This window comes from Nanorana parkeri, unplaced genomic scaffold (assembly GCF_000935625.1).
Source record: "Nanorana parkeri isolate BGI_ZX_2015 unplaced genomic scaffold, ASM93562v1 scaffold294, whole genome shotgun sequence".
NCBI classification, from domain to species: domain Eukaryota; kingdom Metazoa; phylum Chordata; class Amphibia; order Anura; family Dicroglossidae; genus Nanorana; species Nanorana parkeri.
In genome coordinates this window covers 1,150,746-1,167,823 of record NW_017306562.1, presented here as the reverse complement: position 1 = coordinate 1,167,823, position 17,078 = coordinate 1,150,746, and the positions used below count along the sequence as shown (strand labels likewise).

The 17,078-nt window shown below is 40.1% G+C and overlaps 1 protein-coding gene across 1 annotated transcript in view; it reads left to right on the top strand.

The window, feature by feature from the left end:
- The window catches only part of SERPINF1 (serpin family F member 1), a 38,247-nt gene extending 23,358 nt beyond the window's left edge, over positions 1 to 14,889 (top strand). Inside the window, exons 2-8 of the mRNA XM_018557658.1 lie at positions 1,433 to 1,515; positions 2,838 to 3,018; positions 4,961 to 5,116; positions 6,035 to 6,238; positions 6,544 to 6,686; positions 11,865 to 12,075; positions 14,561 to 14,889. Of these exons, the coding sequence (XP_018413160.1) occupies positions 1,441 to 1,515; positions 2,838 to 3,018; positions 4,961 to 5,116; positions 6,035 to 6,238; positions 6,544 to 6,686; positions 11,865 to 12,075; positions 14,561 to 14,823 (1,233 nt within the window). The 5' untranslated portion in view covers positions 1,433 to 1,440 and the 3' untranslated portion in view covers positions 14,824 to 14,889. The remainder of the gene's footprint in view (positions 1 to 1,432; positions 1,516 to 2,837; positions 3,019 to 4,960; positions 5,117 to 6,034; positions 6,239 to 6,543; positions 6,687 to 11,864; positions 12,076 to 14,560) is intronic.
- The last annotated feature ends 2,189 nt before the right edge of the window (positions 14,890 to 17,078 follow it).

The window sequence follows — 17,078 nt, the reverse complement described above, 5'->3', positions numbered from 1 at the left end:
ACTGCATAGTTGACAGAATTTAGAAATAATTTCCAGGCACTGTCAGTCGCTGAGCTGAAGTCTCTAGCTTGTCATATGCAAGACTAAAAATACAATTAATTCCGTTATTGCATGCTTATTATTATTGTTACAATTATGAGCCCTAACAAATAGAAAATCTTAATAAAGGAAGTTTTGAAACCTTCTAGTATCCTTCAAAGGCTTAGGTTACCCACTCACATACTGCAGTGAATGGCCATGTTTCCCACTGGCTGCATTAAGCCCAACTGAACCTTCTAAATAAATTATACAAATCTATTTAGGGTACATCAAAAGAAGGTGTGCAAGGTTGCTGTTAGCTTGTTTTATAAAACAGCTCCATTTCCCCTAAATTAGTAGAAAGTGTAAGCTTTTCAGATAGCAAAGCTCCAGCGCTGGCAGTGGTTGTGTCACACTTCTGTAGAGAGACTGCACTTAGCAGACTACTGATGGTGTGTGGTGCCAGTCGGGTCTTAAGCAGTGGGAACAATTCTTCTTAGTCAGCTCTCCCAGAAGTGGTGGCTGAAGGTTGGCTCTGTGGTTGAGTAGGGACTGGGTATGCAAGTAAGAGCAAAAAGCAGGATCCCTCGAATTATATCAGTCCAGTACACACTTTGTTCAACAGTACCAAGCCCTGATGGAGGACCCTTTGAACCCCCGAAACTGAATAGGCTCTTTATGATACAAGTCTGAATTTGGACTTTAATTGTTGTGCTTTTGACAAAAGTAGCCACCCTCCAGAGGATAGAACAGTGTCAGCACCAATTCAGAGATGCTCTGATTGCTCTACAGCCGAATAATACACAAATAAGGTACATTAGTGTTAATAGTTAGGGTACTTAAATGCATTTTTAAGCTTTACTTCCTGAGTTTAGTGTCACTATAACAGTAATTAACTATAGGGTGTGGTAGAAGGGGCAAACGAGATTCAATTTATTAGTTGGAGATGTCATGGAGAGATTTCCCTCTCTCCCTGTTTCGGTGACATTTAGCAGTTAAAAAGAAAAGTAAAAACAAATGGTCATGTTGGGGGAGATACCTATTTTATGTCACCAGGACAGGAATTAAGGGGAGGTCTCAAAGGAGGACACAGAGGAAAACAATTTTTTTGTAGAGCAGGGAAGGTTGGAGACCCAACAGATTTTTATTGATGTCTGTGTCCTTGTTTCCTCACTTTATGTCTGGGTGACAATGTTGTCACAGGGACAAAAAGTAATGAACATGGTTCAATGCTTTCTACACTCCATACGAAACAAAAAAAAGTTAGGACTAGAATTACAATGATCTGTTTCACCTTTTCTGCTTTGATACATCAAACTCTTCAAGGTATGTGAAGCTTGTAGCACATATGAGAAACATATATCTTATACACTTTCATATTTTTCTACAGTCTTTAATGTGATGTTTTCTACAGGACTCACCATGAAGAACTACTTGGTTTTCCTTCTTGCTGCGACTATTTTCTCTTTCACCAGCTCTCAAGATGCTGCAGAGGAGGTGAGAAACTCGCATGTTTTCAGCCAATAAATATTTTGTATCTCAGCACTGTAAACAAACACACATAGCAGTTGAGTGTGAAACAACATCACAGATGCAATGCAGAGGAGAGGATGGTGTTTTATGGACAATTTGATCTCTGCAGGAACATGAGGCTGAAGTGCTAACAAGTCTTGGAAACGTAAAGTAGATGTAAACCAAAACTACTAAAATCTTATATACTGTAAGCTTTAACAAGCTAATAACATTTCACAAGTCACACTTTATAAATATGCAGCTTCCAGTAAAATAATTCCTGGCATTCCTGCCATATTCAGGCACTTCCTGTGACAGCGCTCAGTACCAGTCTCCCAATAGTTCTTCTGCATTGCTAACCCTGTTGCACGTTCTCCCAGTGGAGACTTCTAACGACTGTGCTGATGCACATTGCACATGCATGTTCCACTGTTGTCACCATCAAGAAACGCACTGTAAGAAATGAGGTGCAGTAGTTGCCTGGATGCAGCTAGGAAGTGGCTGCAAAGAGGATAGGATTAAAAAAGTGAAAATATTTTGTAAAAAAAATAAAATAGAAAAAAAATAGCAATTGTTTATGATATATAATGCTTTCACAAAATAAATAATATTTATTTAGGGTTTACATATGGTTTAAAGTATATCTTAAGTCTGAAATTTCTTTCTATGGATATAAATTTTATATTTTAAAAATAAAAATTGTATACAGGGGGGTTCCCGTAACAAAGGATTTCCAGAGCACTGAGTTTTTTTTCTTAAAGAAAGAGCAAAGCAGTAGCTGTTTCTTATCAGACTCTCCTCCTAACTGAACCATATGGCCCTTTCTAAGCAGGCAATGAGGTTATGGCGCTATAGGAAGCACTGAAAAATATGCAAACCTATGTGAGGCAACTTTAGGTGCGTTCTTGATGTGTATGCCCACTGTTACTCAGCTTTAAAATAAACAAAGGTTCACACAAAGTATATTTGGCTATAATAATAGGTAGGCAAAATGCAAGCCGTTATCCGGCTTCCTCACTTTTACTGATGTATCTGTGGTGTACAGAAAGCAGAGCACTGCTGACTGGACCAGTACTGATTAATGAAGGGTAGAGACCAACACTGGGAAATGGGAGGGATATGCCAACATTTGGTAAACTACTCTTATTTAGCAAATGCAAAGGGGAATTGCTTTTCTTGCTGCTTTAGTCGCCTCTTTCGGTTGCAAAAAATGTTTTAGAATTTCACCCAAATACGCAAATGCATTTGAAAAAGCTTTTGATGATACCTTGGTAGTAAATCATATCCATTACTGTTACGAAAACCAGAATCCAACTGTTGTTGTGGAAGAAGAGGATCCATTCTACAAGATCCCGCTCAACAAACTTGCATCCTCTGCATCCAACTTCGGCTATGACCTTTATCGCATGTACGCAAGCAAGAATCCATCCAGCAACATCTTTATGGCACCACTGACCCTTGCCACTGCCCTTTCTGCCGTCTCCTTGGGTGAGTTAATCAGAAAATCGTACTTTGCATGGTATATTATTTTTTTCTTTTGTGCAAAAAAAGCACTCCATTGCTTTTTGTTTTTCTTTTGAGACAAATGGTGCTCTCTGATCTTTTAGAAATTACTGCTTGTGATTGGCTGAGACTCACTGGATTAAAAACTCTTTTAACATAGTTAGAACTCAATATAGCCAACTATAAGAAATTACATACCTTAGTTTTTCTCTCCCAAAAAATTGCATGATATACGTACAGGGGCATCAACAGAAGATTCAACCCATTTATAAAGCACAGTAGCCAACTGCTTTGACCTGCAAGTTTGCCTGATCGAGTGACATCTGCTGCTGTTTGTGCAACATCTGCATTTACCATGTGTCAATGGGAAATGCAGCTTTTAGCATAATTTTCTGTGTTTATAATACAACTGATCATTGGTTAACTTTCTTCTTTTTATTCTATATAAATCACACTTTCTTAGGTAAGTATGTTAAAGAACTGCAGTTTATTTAAATATCTGAATGTTGCTTGAAAAGGCCTGTCTAGCTAAATATAACCAATTAGAGTGGCCCTATACTCAGATGTTAATATGAAGTCTTGCTGGGATGGATAAATAAAATAAAAATAGAAGGGTAAAATATGAAGTCACGTGTTTTGACGTAACGTACGTAGGGCAGAGCTTCTGATGTCACTGCACTGAGCTGAGCCGGACGAACAGGTTTTTTTTCCCGATTTGCTGCCATTTGCCCTGCTGGTCTGATCCAGCAATACCCAATGCCTGTACTTTTACACCATTGTGAGTACGCATTTTTTATTTAATAAATTGCATTTTGTTGGACGTTACGCACTATGTCCTTGTCCTTTTTCTCTTTCCACCTGGATTTTTTTTGCACAATCACCATTGTTTGCTTTTGTTTTTTTCCTTGGGACTTTTTATTGTCTATATTGCTTTTTTGTCTTTGTGTAGATATTTTCTATGCCTCATTTGTTTGAAGGCTCATATATGTGACTCATTTATATATGTTACAATTTATTAGATATGTATGATTATTAGCTTGGCACAATATTGTTTTTCACATTTTCCAGATATTTAGTTATATCCTTAGTGCTTGGTAGCTCTTATTTCCACATTACACTTACTGGCGCTGATCACCTTTATTGTTTATGTTTAGAAGAGTAAAATAACTATCTTTTCTAGAGATATGCTTTTCCAGGCCCCCTTCAGTGCCATTCAATTGTCTGAGGGTTTAGACACTTAGAAGGTTATTCACAAAGCTAGCCGGAGGATCAGCCGTATGTCTATAGCCAGCGGATCGCTTGTATGTAAACAGGCATTGCTGCCCGTTTTCAGATTTGGGCAGTTTCACGCTCGTCATTTGACGGGCTGGCCGGGAGGCGATGAAGTGTGCACAAGATTGTTCTCTATTTCTGAAATGATCAACAGGTAATTGGTACAAGAATACAGTACTTTATTTAACAGACCAAAAGGAAGCAAATAAGAGTTCATCATTAGGGCTTACATACACTTTAAGGACCCGTCTACACTGTGCCTAGGCAGAGATATTTCTTTACCAATGTATTTTCTGTACACTTTTGAAAAAATCCTGCTTGCTGTGGTTTAGTTGCATGCCCCAGAAAGCACCCCTTTGGTTGGTACTGCATGTAAAATACCCTTAACATGCATTTTACATATGCTTTTATGCACAGAATGTTATTTCCCCTGGAAATTGCATACTTTTGCAACAAATGGAAGTGAAGGGCAGGCATAGGTACACAAGTTATCTTGGGGCTATTTTAAGGCATTTAGCTAATTTATATAATGGAAGTTCTCCCAGGCTTTAGAACCAAGATATAAAATTGTTAAATTATATTTTGAGATCTAATAAATGCGTAATTACAATATTTGTAAAAAACAAACAAACAAAAAACTTGTTCATTTGTACAGGTGCTGGACAGCGGACTGAATCCTTAATACATCGTACTTTGTACTATGACCTCCTTAATGACCCAGATGTCCATGCCACCTATAAAGAGCTGCTTGCAAGTCTTTCTTCTGCAGACAAAGGAGTAAAAAGTGCATCTCGAGTCATATTGGAGAGAAGTAAGCTGTTATATCACTTACTACGTCACAATAGCAAACTGTGATCTGTGAAAACAGTTAGAATGTGGGAAGTGTGCTTGCTAACATCAGTAAACTTGCTGAGAAGCAGAAGTTAATTAATTTTGTAACTATAGGAAATAATGAAGGTCAGTAAAAATCTGAGCTTGCAAGAATATACAAAAAAGCGCTCAAAGATTTTCAAAGAAGAATAGATACTGAATCTGCTTTCATATTTCGAGATTTGGGATACAGAAATTATACTTCCCACATAATGACTCCCCAGTTGGTATATAACATTCCCAAGAAAAAAATGATTGCAAATCTTTTCTATACATCTCTTTTGCAGGCCTATCAGTAATTTTAGAAGTCTCCATGAATAGATTCCTGATATGTAAAGCACTGCGCAAACTGTTGGTGATATATAAATCCTGTATAATAATAATAAGTCACAATGTACAGCATCATTTTTAAAAGCTGTACCTTAATAATTGAAAAGCAACCCTTTAACTCCAATCAAGTGACTCTGCTCAGACAGAGAATTATGTCATCAGTCTGCTGCCAGTGATCAGACTGTATGACACCAGAATGTACATGATTGTATCACCTATAGGCCAGAATTGCCGTACAAGAGGTAGCCCCTAACCCTGGATGATGTCTGAACAAAGGTGACAATAGCCTTGTCAGGAAGGGTACTGTGATATCGTAAATGCCTGCAAGTGTTGCATAAAATTTAGCTACCATGCAGATAACATTACTGAAAAAATGACTGATACTAGGTCTGCTTTAAAGAGAATGCAATACAAAACTACACGGCCTGAAGATCAAATTGTTTTGGAGGAAAGTTCTACATGCAGACATACGTTTCTATTTATCTGTCTAAGCATATATGGATGTTTATAAGTCATTTTGATTTTTTAGAGCTTAGGTTGCGAATTGATTTTGTGAATCAGATGGAAAAGTTCTATGGATACAAGCCTCGGGTCTTGTCAGGAAATGCCCGCCTCGATATCTCAGAAGCCAACGATTTTGTACAGAAGAGGACAGATGGGAAAGTGCTGAAATTTTTGAAGGAGGTCCCCTCTGGTGTCAGCGTCCTCCTGCTTGGAGCTGCTTCTTTTAAAGGTAATCATAGATGCAAATAGACAGTCGAAAACGGTAGACTACATTGTCCAGGAGTGTTCCTTCCTGCTAAGCTAAGAAAGCTCAGTGTGAAAGTCAGTATAACAAAATATTCAATCTAGTTACTTATGTTGGTAGATCATTCTGCAATTATCAACAAATTAATAGTTTATGGTGTAAAGAGTATATTGCTTCACAAAAGCTCATCTCTCTCTAAACAATATGCTGTGTAATGGTGTTTCCATTTGGGGTGAGAATTGTAACATATTTTGGAATCTATCATATTTTGGAAACCACATCTATCACAGGTCAGTGGGCGCAAAAATTTAATCCCAGTGAAACCGTCCTACGTGAATTCAACACAGATGAGCAGACATCAGTCTCAGTTCCAATGATGACAGCCAACTATGTCCCTGTGAAATATGGCCTGGATTCTGATTTTAACTGCAGGGTAAGAAAAGCCTCTTCTCTTAGAAACCCACCTGGGAGTAATATACCAAATTCTACTTTAGCCTCTTTTCTACTTAAATCATGCTATTAATGTCTCATTAATGTGTATACTTGATCCAGCTCCTTCATTTGATTGCTACCTCTAGATCTCCTGATCTCAAGCAGTAAAAACAAGGAGGTCACCTGTCATAATGCTAAACCATGTCTTGTATACATCAGAGTCCTCTTGTAAATGGATTGTTTCCTTTCAAGACACAAAAATGAAAAGATTTTCATAAAGCAAACCCTCGGTAAATAAACAACTAAACTAGGACCAAGGCTGTACAGCAGACCTCATAAAGTGCCTGTACTCACCTTAATCATGCTCTCCCACCACCAATACACCAAGAAATACTTTACGTTATAGGGCATGTATACAAGCTACCCAGCCTCTCACATGGGGCACAATATCTTTTTGTGTACATCAATAAATTTAGGTTAACTGCTCCGGAGAGAAATCCAGGAGCTGCCACTGCTGATCCTTTTGCTAGTTGCTTGGATAATATGCTGATTTACAAGCTTTAATACTCACCTAGAACAAGTATCCAGATCAGGAAAGTCAGAAGTTCTTATTTCCATGCTTGTTACAGGCTTCATCTTATTTATGAAACTCAGCAAATGTTGACTTTGCTCAGTGAACAGCCTCTACTCATTTAGTAACTCATTTCCAATGTGTTCAGATTTAAAAAACATGGTTATCAGTCAAAACTCTGCTAGAAGAAGTTGTGAAACATTCTACTGTATAATCTGATCTCCCTGCTATTGAGATTAAATTCACACAACACAGCTCCTATCTAAGCATTCAGGAAGCTGCTGCTTTTCCTTAGCATTGTCATCTGCTACCTGCAAGTTACAGTCACATGTTAAATCTGATTGGTGGCTGAAGGTGATACTGACATTTCTAATTTAAGACACCTTGATAAATGAGGTCCAATGTCTTTCTTACTACTTGCAACCTGTTATGACCTTGCCAGGCTTGTATTCATGGATTAATACGGTAGCTTATTGAAAAACCAATGCTCTCTATATCAGCAAATCATATACTAGTCATACTGCTGGAAGGGAACAAGAACTAAAACATAACTTATTTGAATTTACTGAAGAATAAATGATTCTAGATTCTTAGTAATTCAATGGTTATTGCTAAAATATGCCAGGCAGTAATTCTCTGGACAGCTATTTATGCAGCTCAAAAATGAGACTAGTATTTTCTCTTTTTTTGTACAGAATAATTTCATATTGCCAGAGGCGGCACAAAATATTTTGTAGGCCTTTATCTTACATCTGCTGAGCAATAAATAAGAAGGAAGTCTTCGTGTGGCTGGCAAATCACAAAACATGCAGAAAAATAAATTAGCAGTTGACATACTTTTATAGGGGAGGATAAAATTGGAGTATAATAGAAGGCTAATGCATAGTAATTAGAAAACTGTGCATTAAAGCAACAGATTACAAAGTAAACGCTTACATGTATCTTTTCTTTTTATCTAAAATAATTAAGCCAGGCCCATCCATTACTAGAATCGCCCATTGCCTTGATATTACTCGTGGGAACGCCTTATACAAGATGCCTTCATTGGAGTTCCTGGCTCTGTGCCACTGTGGCCATTATGAAGTCAAGTGAGGGGTCATTTTTACCTTCTGCTATATTCTCTATAAAGCAGAATGAATAAATAGATGCAGACTTTGTCAGGGGAGTAAGTGCCCTTGTAGCAGTGGTATTGCACCCAGCAGGTCTCTGTAACACTGGAGAAGACATTTGATGATTACTGTATATTCAAGACCACTATACTGTAATCGTGCCATGTAACTAAACCACTGTTATTGAAAAATGCCAAGCCCTTTCAAGACACTTACTACTGTATATATGTGAAATCTGTCTTCTACTAGAGACAAATCAGAGAGCAGAAATAATTAGAACTACCCACTGGGTGGTTTCTCCCCCATAATATGGCCCCAGTAATGCCCTGGTAAGCCAGCAGTATTAATGGATAGTGAAAACCTGCTTCCGATTGGCTAACTGTGTGCTGAGCTTTTCCTGCTGACGTTTATAGATAACCTATGTTTTAAACGGAACACATGATGAGTAAGAAGTCACAGAGGATGCTGTTAATCAGAGTTCCTGTAAGGAAGGGGTGCTTGTGGATGCATCTGATGTTTTATTTTGCTGATTATTGATCAGGAAATAACAGTGAGCCTAATGTAAGCTAATTATGAATATTTGTACATATGTTATTAAATTAGTCACGTGTTCTCCTTTCAGTAAATCTTATTTAGGTCAGTTATTTAAGTATCGGAAACCACAGAAACAAAAAATAGGATCTTGTTCTTACCGTAAAATCCTTTTCTTGGAGTCCATTAAGGGACACAGCTCTGAAGACTTATGATACGTAGGGTTATGTTGCTGCCTCTAGGAGAAATGGACACTAGGCAAACAAAAAATGAAAAGCCTTTCACTTTAACCACATGATGACCCTGGTCACACCCCCTGCCACAAGTTCAAGTCCTGGCCTCCTAAAGAGGTGGCGAGATTTAACAAAAAGGCACACAAACTCCCAGTTAGGCAGAAAAGCCATTATGGGAATATATTTCAAGAATTTTACACAGCCAAATGAGATAAGGTAAACTAATCTTTACTTATATAGTTTAACATATAACAACAAACAATTTTTTGGCCATGTTCCCTTCCCCACCGTAGGGAACCCTAGACAATACTGACCTGACTGATTTCAAGGTAACGATCATGGGAACTCCGGACCACCGCAGGGCGAAACAGAAGTACTGAGACCAGAAATGACTTGCTTCATGAAGAAACAACTTGCTTTATGACCTCCTCAGGACAAAGCATAAGTACCAGAGACCAGAAACGTAGTGTTTTCTGAGGACTAGAGAAACCTCCAGTATTTAACTTATCTGGTATGAATCTCTAAGGCCCCTTCCAGATGAGCAGTCTGATCAGGTCCGCCTGTCAGTTTTTTCAGCTGTACCCGATCGGACGCTCTACGCAAGTCTATGGACAGTCGGGTTTAAACGGACAAGCTTCTGTTACACCTGGTTAGCCTCGGCTTGGTCCAATAAAACAGACAGATCATTGATCCGTTTTGACGGACCGGATTGTGCCGGGCTGCAGGTAATCTGATGTAAATGGACACATGTCCCTTTACATCAGATTCCCCATAGACACATATGGGGTCCGACATGGTTCAGTTTTGGAGGAAAAAAATTGTACGGACACGGGTGTCATCCACTCTGATCAGAAGAGGATCTGTTGACGGATCCTCTCCTGATCGGCCCATGTGAAAGGGGCCTAACTCAATTTGGCTAACTAGTGAAACTCTCAGGATTTAATTCTATTATTCTATCGATATGAATCACTAGAAGTCCTTGTGCTCTCTGAAAATACAAAATAAACTAATATAATAAAGAAAATTAGACATCTATTCTTCTGAGAACACTAACTGAACCTGGCGGTTGTGATTTGGGAGGGGTTATGTGGCAAGATTGAAATTATTTTTGTTTGCTTAGTTTCCATTTCTTCTAGAAGTAGCAGGATAACCCTAAGTATCAGATTTCTTTAGACCTGTATCCCACAACAGACGATATAGAATATTTTGCAGCCTGCCAGTTCTTAGATGTGTTGCTTTTTCGATGTTATTTCTACCTGGTATCCTTGGGACAACCTTCACTCACTGTATGGTATCTATGGTGGAGGAAGGTTGTCAACTAGGCTGCTCACTCTTGATTTGGATTACAGAACATTGCCCCTTCTCATCTCCTTAACATGGGAGTATTCTGTAGTTCAAAAGATTAACTGGGCAGGGATAATAGTATTGGTTGAGGTTACAGTGCAGCACTGGTTGAGAACAAAGTAAGTTTGTTTGCACTTAACAAAATTATTTCAATGGAATATTTAACAGACCAAAAAGGAGAGCAAATAAGGATTGTTAGGATTTACATTCACTTTAACCCCTTCATGACTGAGGCCCTTTTTTCAATTTTTGCACCCATGTTATATTCCACATTTTAGGCCTGAAAATGACGTAAAACCCCCCAACATTATATATTTTCTGAATGCCAAGACCCTATAGAATAAAATGGTGGTAGTTGAAAATTTTTATGTTGCGCAATATTAGCGCAACTCCTTATTCTTTTTGGTCATAGGTTATTTTCAATTAAATATACGTGGTCTCAAAACAGGCATGTCCGAAAACAAAAAAGTTTTCATTAGGGATGCACAGATATCAATACTGGGCATTTTTCACAAGTGCCGGTACTCGTTAAAATGCCCTGGTACTAAGCGCTGATACCGGCACTTTAATACTCAGCCCACCTGAGACCGCGCACACCTCACCTGAGACTGTCACTGTAGAATGTGCTATCATTTGGGGGTGCCTTAAATTACTGATGAACAACTGAATCTTAAATAAGTGTTGGGTTTATTTACAAATAGGGATATACATGCATTCTAATTACAATTAAGGGAATCTGAAAGGGGGATTGGGGATAGGAATTGAGGTTAAGGATCCTACAGCTAGCTACACCATTCTCTCACTCTCAGTCACACATGCCATGGGTTTTTCTCTGCTCTCAGGACACGCCTCTCCAGCAGGTCTCAGCGAATCACATTCTTGATTGCAGAGTTCAGAAAGACTTGTCTTGTCCAAAGGTCTTGCTGGTCAGCTAGATTAGTGTCACACAGGAAGAAGGTTCCATCATATGCCCCTGCCCCCATCCCAGCATATATGCCTTGCTGACACAGGTGTGGGCAGTAAATACCAGCAGGGGGTCGGGCTTGCCCCAGGACATGACCGTCCTGGCAGATCTTCATTCCTCAGTGTCCAGCCCCAAGAACCCTTTGATGGTCCTCATTTACATATCAGCCACCTGCTGATTCCATTTAAGATATCAAGGAACCTTCCATCAAAGCTGTATCATAGATGTCAATTATTTTACGTTCCAACAGTCACATGACAAAAAAAAAAAAGTATTGATCACTGTTATTAGCGAGTACTTGAGGAAAAGTATCGGTACTCATACTTGGTCTGAAAAAAATGCTATCGGTGCATCCCTCATTTTCATATTTCACTAAGGGCAGCTATCCTGTTATATGTCATTTACATTTTTATACTTCTGTTCTCAGATTATGCAGCTGCCACTCAGCGGAGGAATCAGCATCATGTTTTTCCTGCCTCTTACTGTTACCCAGAACCTCACCCTGATTGAAGAGGGTCTAACATCTGAATTTGTCCATGATATAGACCGGGCATTACAGTCAGTCAGCATAAAGCTTAGTGTACCAAAACTGAAGCTGAACTATGAGGCACAACTTGCCAGCACATTAGAAGATATGAGTAAGTTAACAGTTTTATATAAAGTACCTTACAAAACTTGTTAAACTAAGAGACCCACCAGGACAGTGGGGACATGAAATACCACATGGTACCTTTATATTCTGTGTTCTCCTCCTCTTTACTGCACTTGCTGAAGTACACAAGATACTCATTCCACATTTAATAATACTCATTCCTTGAGCAACCTACTTCTTCAAAAAGTTAGTATCAGCATAGGTACCTCCGCAGGTACCTATGCAGATACCTTGCACTTCAGGTTTCATGTTTTATGGAAACCTACATCCTCTGGCTTTCCATTTTGCAACATCTCATTTTGCAAAATCTCATTTTGCAAAATGTAGAGTCATTATAATTAAATGGTCCATGTTAACACTCAGTAAGTGATCTTCTAGTTTTACTGATATATGGCAATGCAGAATAAAAATATTAAGCCAAATGGTATGGTACACATTTATCAAGGCTGGTGTGTGTTAGCAGTCACAGAGCGGATGCACTGATCCCAGCGCATCACACGGTTTACTTTTTTTTTCTTCTTTAGAACTTTTTTGAAATGTCTCAAATGACATTTTATTAAAAGAGAACTATGGGGAAAGTGTTTTTCCCCATAGTTCTCTTAAGGGTCACGGGAGGACATATACTAGCTTCCTCCCGTGACCCAAAGCTCAGTATATCCCGAGCTATAGCTCGCGGTATACTGAGACCGCCGCAGCCGGGACGGATCCCGACAATACTGTCGAGATCCACCCAGCTGCGTGAGTGACAGTGGGCTCTGCCTATCTAGAGGCAGAGCCAGCTGTAATCTCCCCATCCTTTCCAACAGTCAGCGCTAGAGGATCGGAGCGGGGAGGGAGGGAATCCCTGCGGGGAGGGGGGAATCCCTGGAGCAAGTAATACAGATGATTACTATTATTGTGTTTTAACATATGTGCTGACTATCTTTTCTTGATGTTTTCAACATTATACTAAACTGTAAATGTAATCAAATTACCAATTCTTGGGCCTCATGGATTATGTCTAGATTCCTCAAAACAATTTTCTACACAAAACGAAATAATCTAACTGGATGCTGGAGTCAAGATCTCAAAATTTCAAAGCCCTTTGTTATGTAGTATTAGTGGAAATACACACACACACACACAAAAAAAAAAATCTATCGATATATAAATGGATATCTACATTTCTCCTGTATGCATATATTCCTGTGTAATGTCTGTAACATCTAAATATGTTTAGATATACCAATTTGGACTTAGCATTTCGGCTAGCACTGCCTTATTAATAAGTCCCAGATGGATTTTGTAAGCAACTGCTTGACATGCCAAAAGATTCCCTTTATAATGTATATACATTTATTATCCACTTACCCAGAGGTGTAACTACAAACTTCAGGGCCCCGGTGCAAGAAACCATGAAGGGTCCCCCCAACCCTCCACCGCTATGGTAAGGAGCAGCGGAGAGTTGGCCTGCTACATGCTGGGAGCTAAGGCGGTTAACGGGGCCCTCTTCCTCCTGTCCGGGCACCCCAAGTGGTGGTATTATCAAAGTCGCAGCTGCGACTTGGCACTGGCGTTCCACCATTTGGGGGGGTCTGTTAACCACCAAGGTGCTGACATAGCCTCCTGGGACTACCACCCCCAGCAAGTGGACGCTCCACATCTCTTTTCCATGGTGGTTAATATGGGGGTATGGATGGTCTCAGCAGGGCTGCGGGTGGACTCACCAGGGCTGCAGGCGATGTCAGCAGGGCTATGGGCGGACTCACCAGGGCAGCGGAGGGTCTCAGCAGGGCTGCGGGCGGCCTCACCTCTGTGTCCAGGTCGGTCCATTACCTCCCCGGCTGCTTTCTGACACAGCTCCTAGAACCCTCCTTCCCGGCGCCCTCAGGTGCGGAGCTGGTACTGGCAGTGCCTGCAGAGCGGCGGGAGGAGAGCCAGCGGCCAAGTAATGTTTAATTTTTCCCCCTGCCACCCCTTCTGATGAGGTGCCCGTACACATGCTGCCCCCCCATCCTACTTCGGCACTGGCACCGATTAACCCCTCCCTCTCATAGCAGTGCTCGAACAAGTTTCGGTCCAACGGAGCAGGGCTCGGAACAGGCTAATGAATAGCGTCGTGCAGGCTAGTGCCCGAGGCTATGCATTAGGCATAGCAGGCAAGGCTGCACACAATCAGGCTGATTCTGTGCGGCCCGGCCCAAGCTTATATTTTAGAAATACCACACCGAAGATAACAAACTGAAACCTGATTGGCTACTATGAAATACTACACTTCACACCTTGTTCCTTACTGCACTACACTAGAAAAAAACCTATATAAACCTCAGTTATAAGCAATGTAAAGAAAATTCTGCTTTGGTTCACCATTTCCTCTTTAGTGCAGGTTAGCTTGATGTGACCAGAATGTCAAGTGCTACCCAGAGAAACTCCAACAGGAAAATGTCACACTGTGTCCATATTTGGTCTAATGTAATAATTCTTTTGTTTAGAACTCCAGCCACTATTCTCAACTCCGGACTTCAGTAAAATGACTTCCAAACCAGTGAAGCTCACACAGGCTCTGCACAAAGTTGTAATGGAACTAAATGAAGATGGAAGAGAGCACACGGCAAAGGTGGATCCCAAGCAGATCAATCACTACCCGCTCGAGTTCCATTTGGATCACCCGTTCCTCTTTGTTGTGCGCGCTGATGATAATGGTGCCCTTCTCTTCATTGGGAAAGTAATGAATCCTAAAGAACTTTCTCGTTAATCTTCATGCATTTTATGCAAATGATGTAAACAATTGCATAGCAATGAATTGCAGATTCTATTGGCAGCGAATAGATGAACCGGTTGGTTATTCTTGTCCACTGATCAGAAACTAGAATTTCCCTTACAATCTTAATTAGCACATTAGGTTCTGCCCCAGGTTTTCCTTCATTGCACTGTAGTTTTTCTGCATTGAAACTAGTCTTCCATAGATGATACATGCTTTTATACTGTATAGATAGATATATTATATAGCAAACAGCATGATATACATAGTCTATTAAAAAGTGTAAGGAACAATTAAATGTGTGCGACCCATAACATCCAATCAGACTACAGTCAATGAAAACGACTGCTGGTTGGCTGCTACCGGTCAAGCTATGTTGCATATTTTCTTTGCCTTATTCTAAATGCCTGTTAGTTTGTTGTTTTTTTTTATATGCAAGGCAAGTTACATGTATGTGTACTAAGTTTCTCAGTGTTTATGAAGTAACAATTATTAACACGAAACCAGTATCTCTTTACTCTGGAACTTTCCTGTTCCGAAGCTTCACAAAATACTTGCTGTTTTAGGCAACTTGATTTTTTTTTAAACCTTTCTGGCAAACTGTCCATAGGTCTCTTTACCAAATTGTCTCCCCATTATATCTAGAATTGAGTTTACTACTGCCTCTAAAAGATTATCTACTACTTACCTTAACTGAATCTGCATACACCTGATAAGAAAATCACAAAGGCAGCCTTATTTGCAAATGAAACTGAAAAAAACACAACCTGTTGGGTGCCCGTGAAGAAATGGAGAAAAGTGCTTGGTGCTCACCTTGTATCTTGTTTCTGTGAGAAAAATTACAGAATAACTCTGTATTCCCTTTAGCTAAACCAGTTTTCTGTTATATCATTCTGCTCCTTCAAAGTGGTGAGGTCCCAGCTGAGCTCTTCTCCTCTGCTATATGCCAGAACAATCCATTGCAATAAAGTACGTTTTACTGATTGCTCAAGAATCATGTCTCTCCTGCTTCATTCCATCAATGGAATATTAACCCAGTCTTGGAGCTGTGTAGTTTATTAAAATAATTAATGCACAGGGAATAGCACCTTCAGTAGATGGTGTAACAAGTCTAATTAGTCAAGAATGTTCTCTTAACAGTTGTTTCACAAAGATACATTAACTGCAAGTGTGTCCTGGGAGTTTCCCAGTGCTGACAGATGCAGATATCGAGCTACACATCTGCTACGAAATAATGGGTTTCATTTATAAAAGCTAGATCAAATAAATGGTGGTATTACCTGTAGCAACCAGCCAAGGCAAAAGATTAAAGCAGACTCTTTTACATGTATGGTCAAGATGGTTATTTTTAGTGATGCACCGATACTGTTTTTTTGGTATCAAATACGAGTACTGATATTTATCTTTCCGTACTTGCCGATACTAGTACCTCTGCTAGCATGGAGCCTGCTTCCCGGCCAAACAGAAAGCCGGGTGGCGAGTCATTACCCACCACCCAGTTTCTTGATTGCCCAGGAAGGCGGCTCCATGCTGATTGGCTGGGAAGCCTGGCAGCAAGTCATTAACTGCCGCCCGACTTCCTGATTGGCCGGGAAGCCAGCATCATGTTCCCTCGTGGCACTGACGGCAAATCTCCCTCGGGCCGGAAGTTCCGGTATGGGGGGTAGGCATTGGAGCACTCGATACGAGTACTCGCCCAAATACTCAGTATCGGTGCATGCCAAGTTTTTTGAATTGCCAATTAAAAAATCAGAAGATTACCAAGGTTTAGTTGTGCAAGCACAGCTAGGTGTTTTTCCAGAAGTGCTTGCTAAAGGTTTGTTTGCAGAATCATTTTACCATGAATGTATGGGTCAGTTCTGCCATTGATAGTAGTGTGCAGCAACTTCAGCATGGGAATTCAGGAGGCCAGGTAGATGGAGATTGTTGCAGAAATCTGGAAGACTGATAGACCTCCACTAATATGGGAGGGCATGGAGAGTTCTGCATGCACTGCTTTCAGGCATATATCCTTCAGCTCTTCCTAGCATAACTCACTACCGTGTTTCCCCGAAAGTAAGACCTAGCGCTATCTTCAGGGATTTCTGTAATATAAGACCTACCCTGAAAATAAGACCTAGTTCGGTGGTAAGTCTTATATTACAGAAATCCTTGAAGATAGCGCTAGGTCTTAATTTAAATTGTCAAGACTGGCCGCAGGTCCCGCCCCGACACACCCGAAAAAAATATAAGACACTGTCTTATTTTCG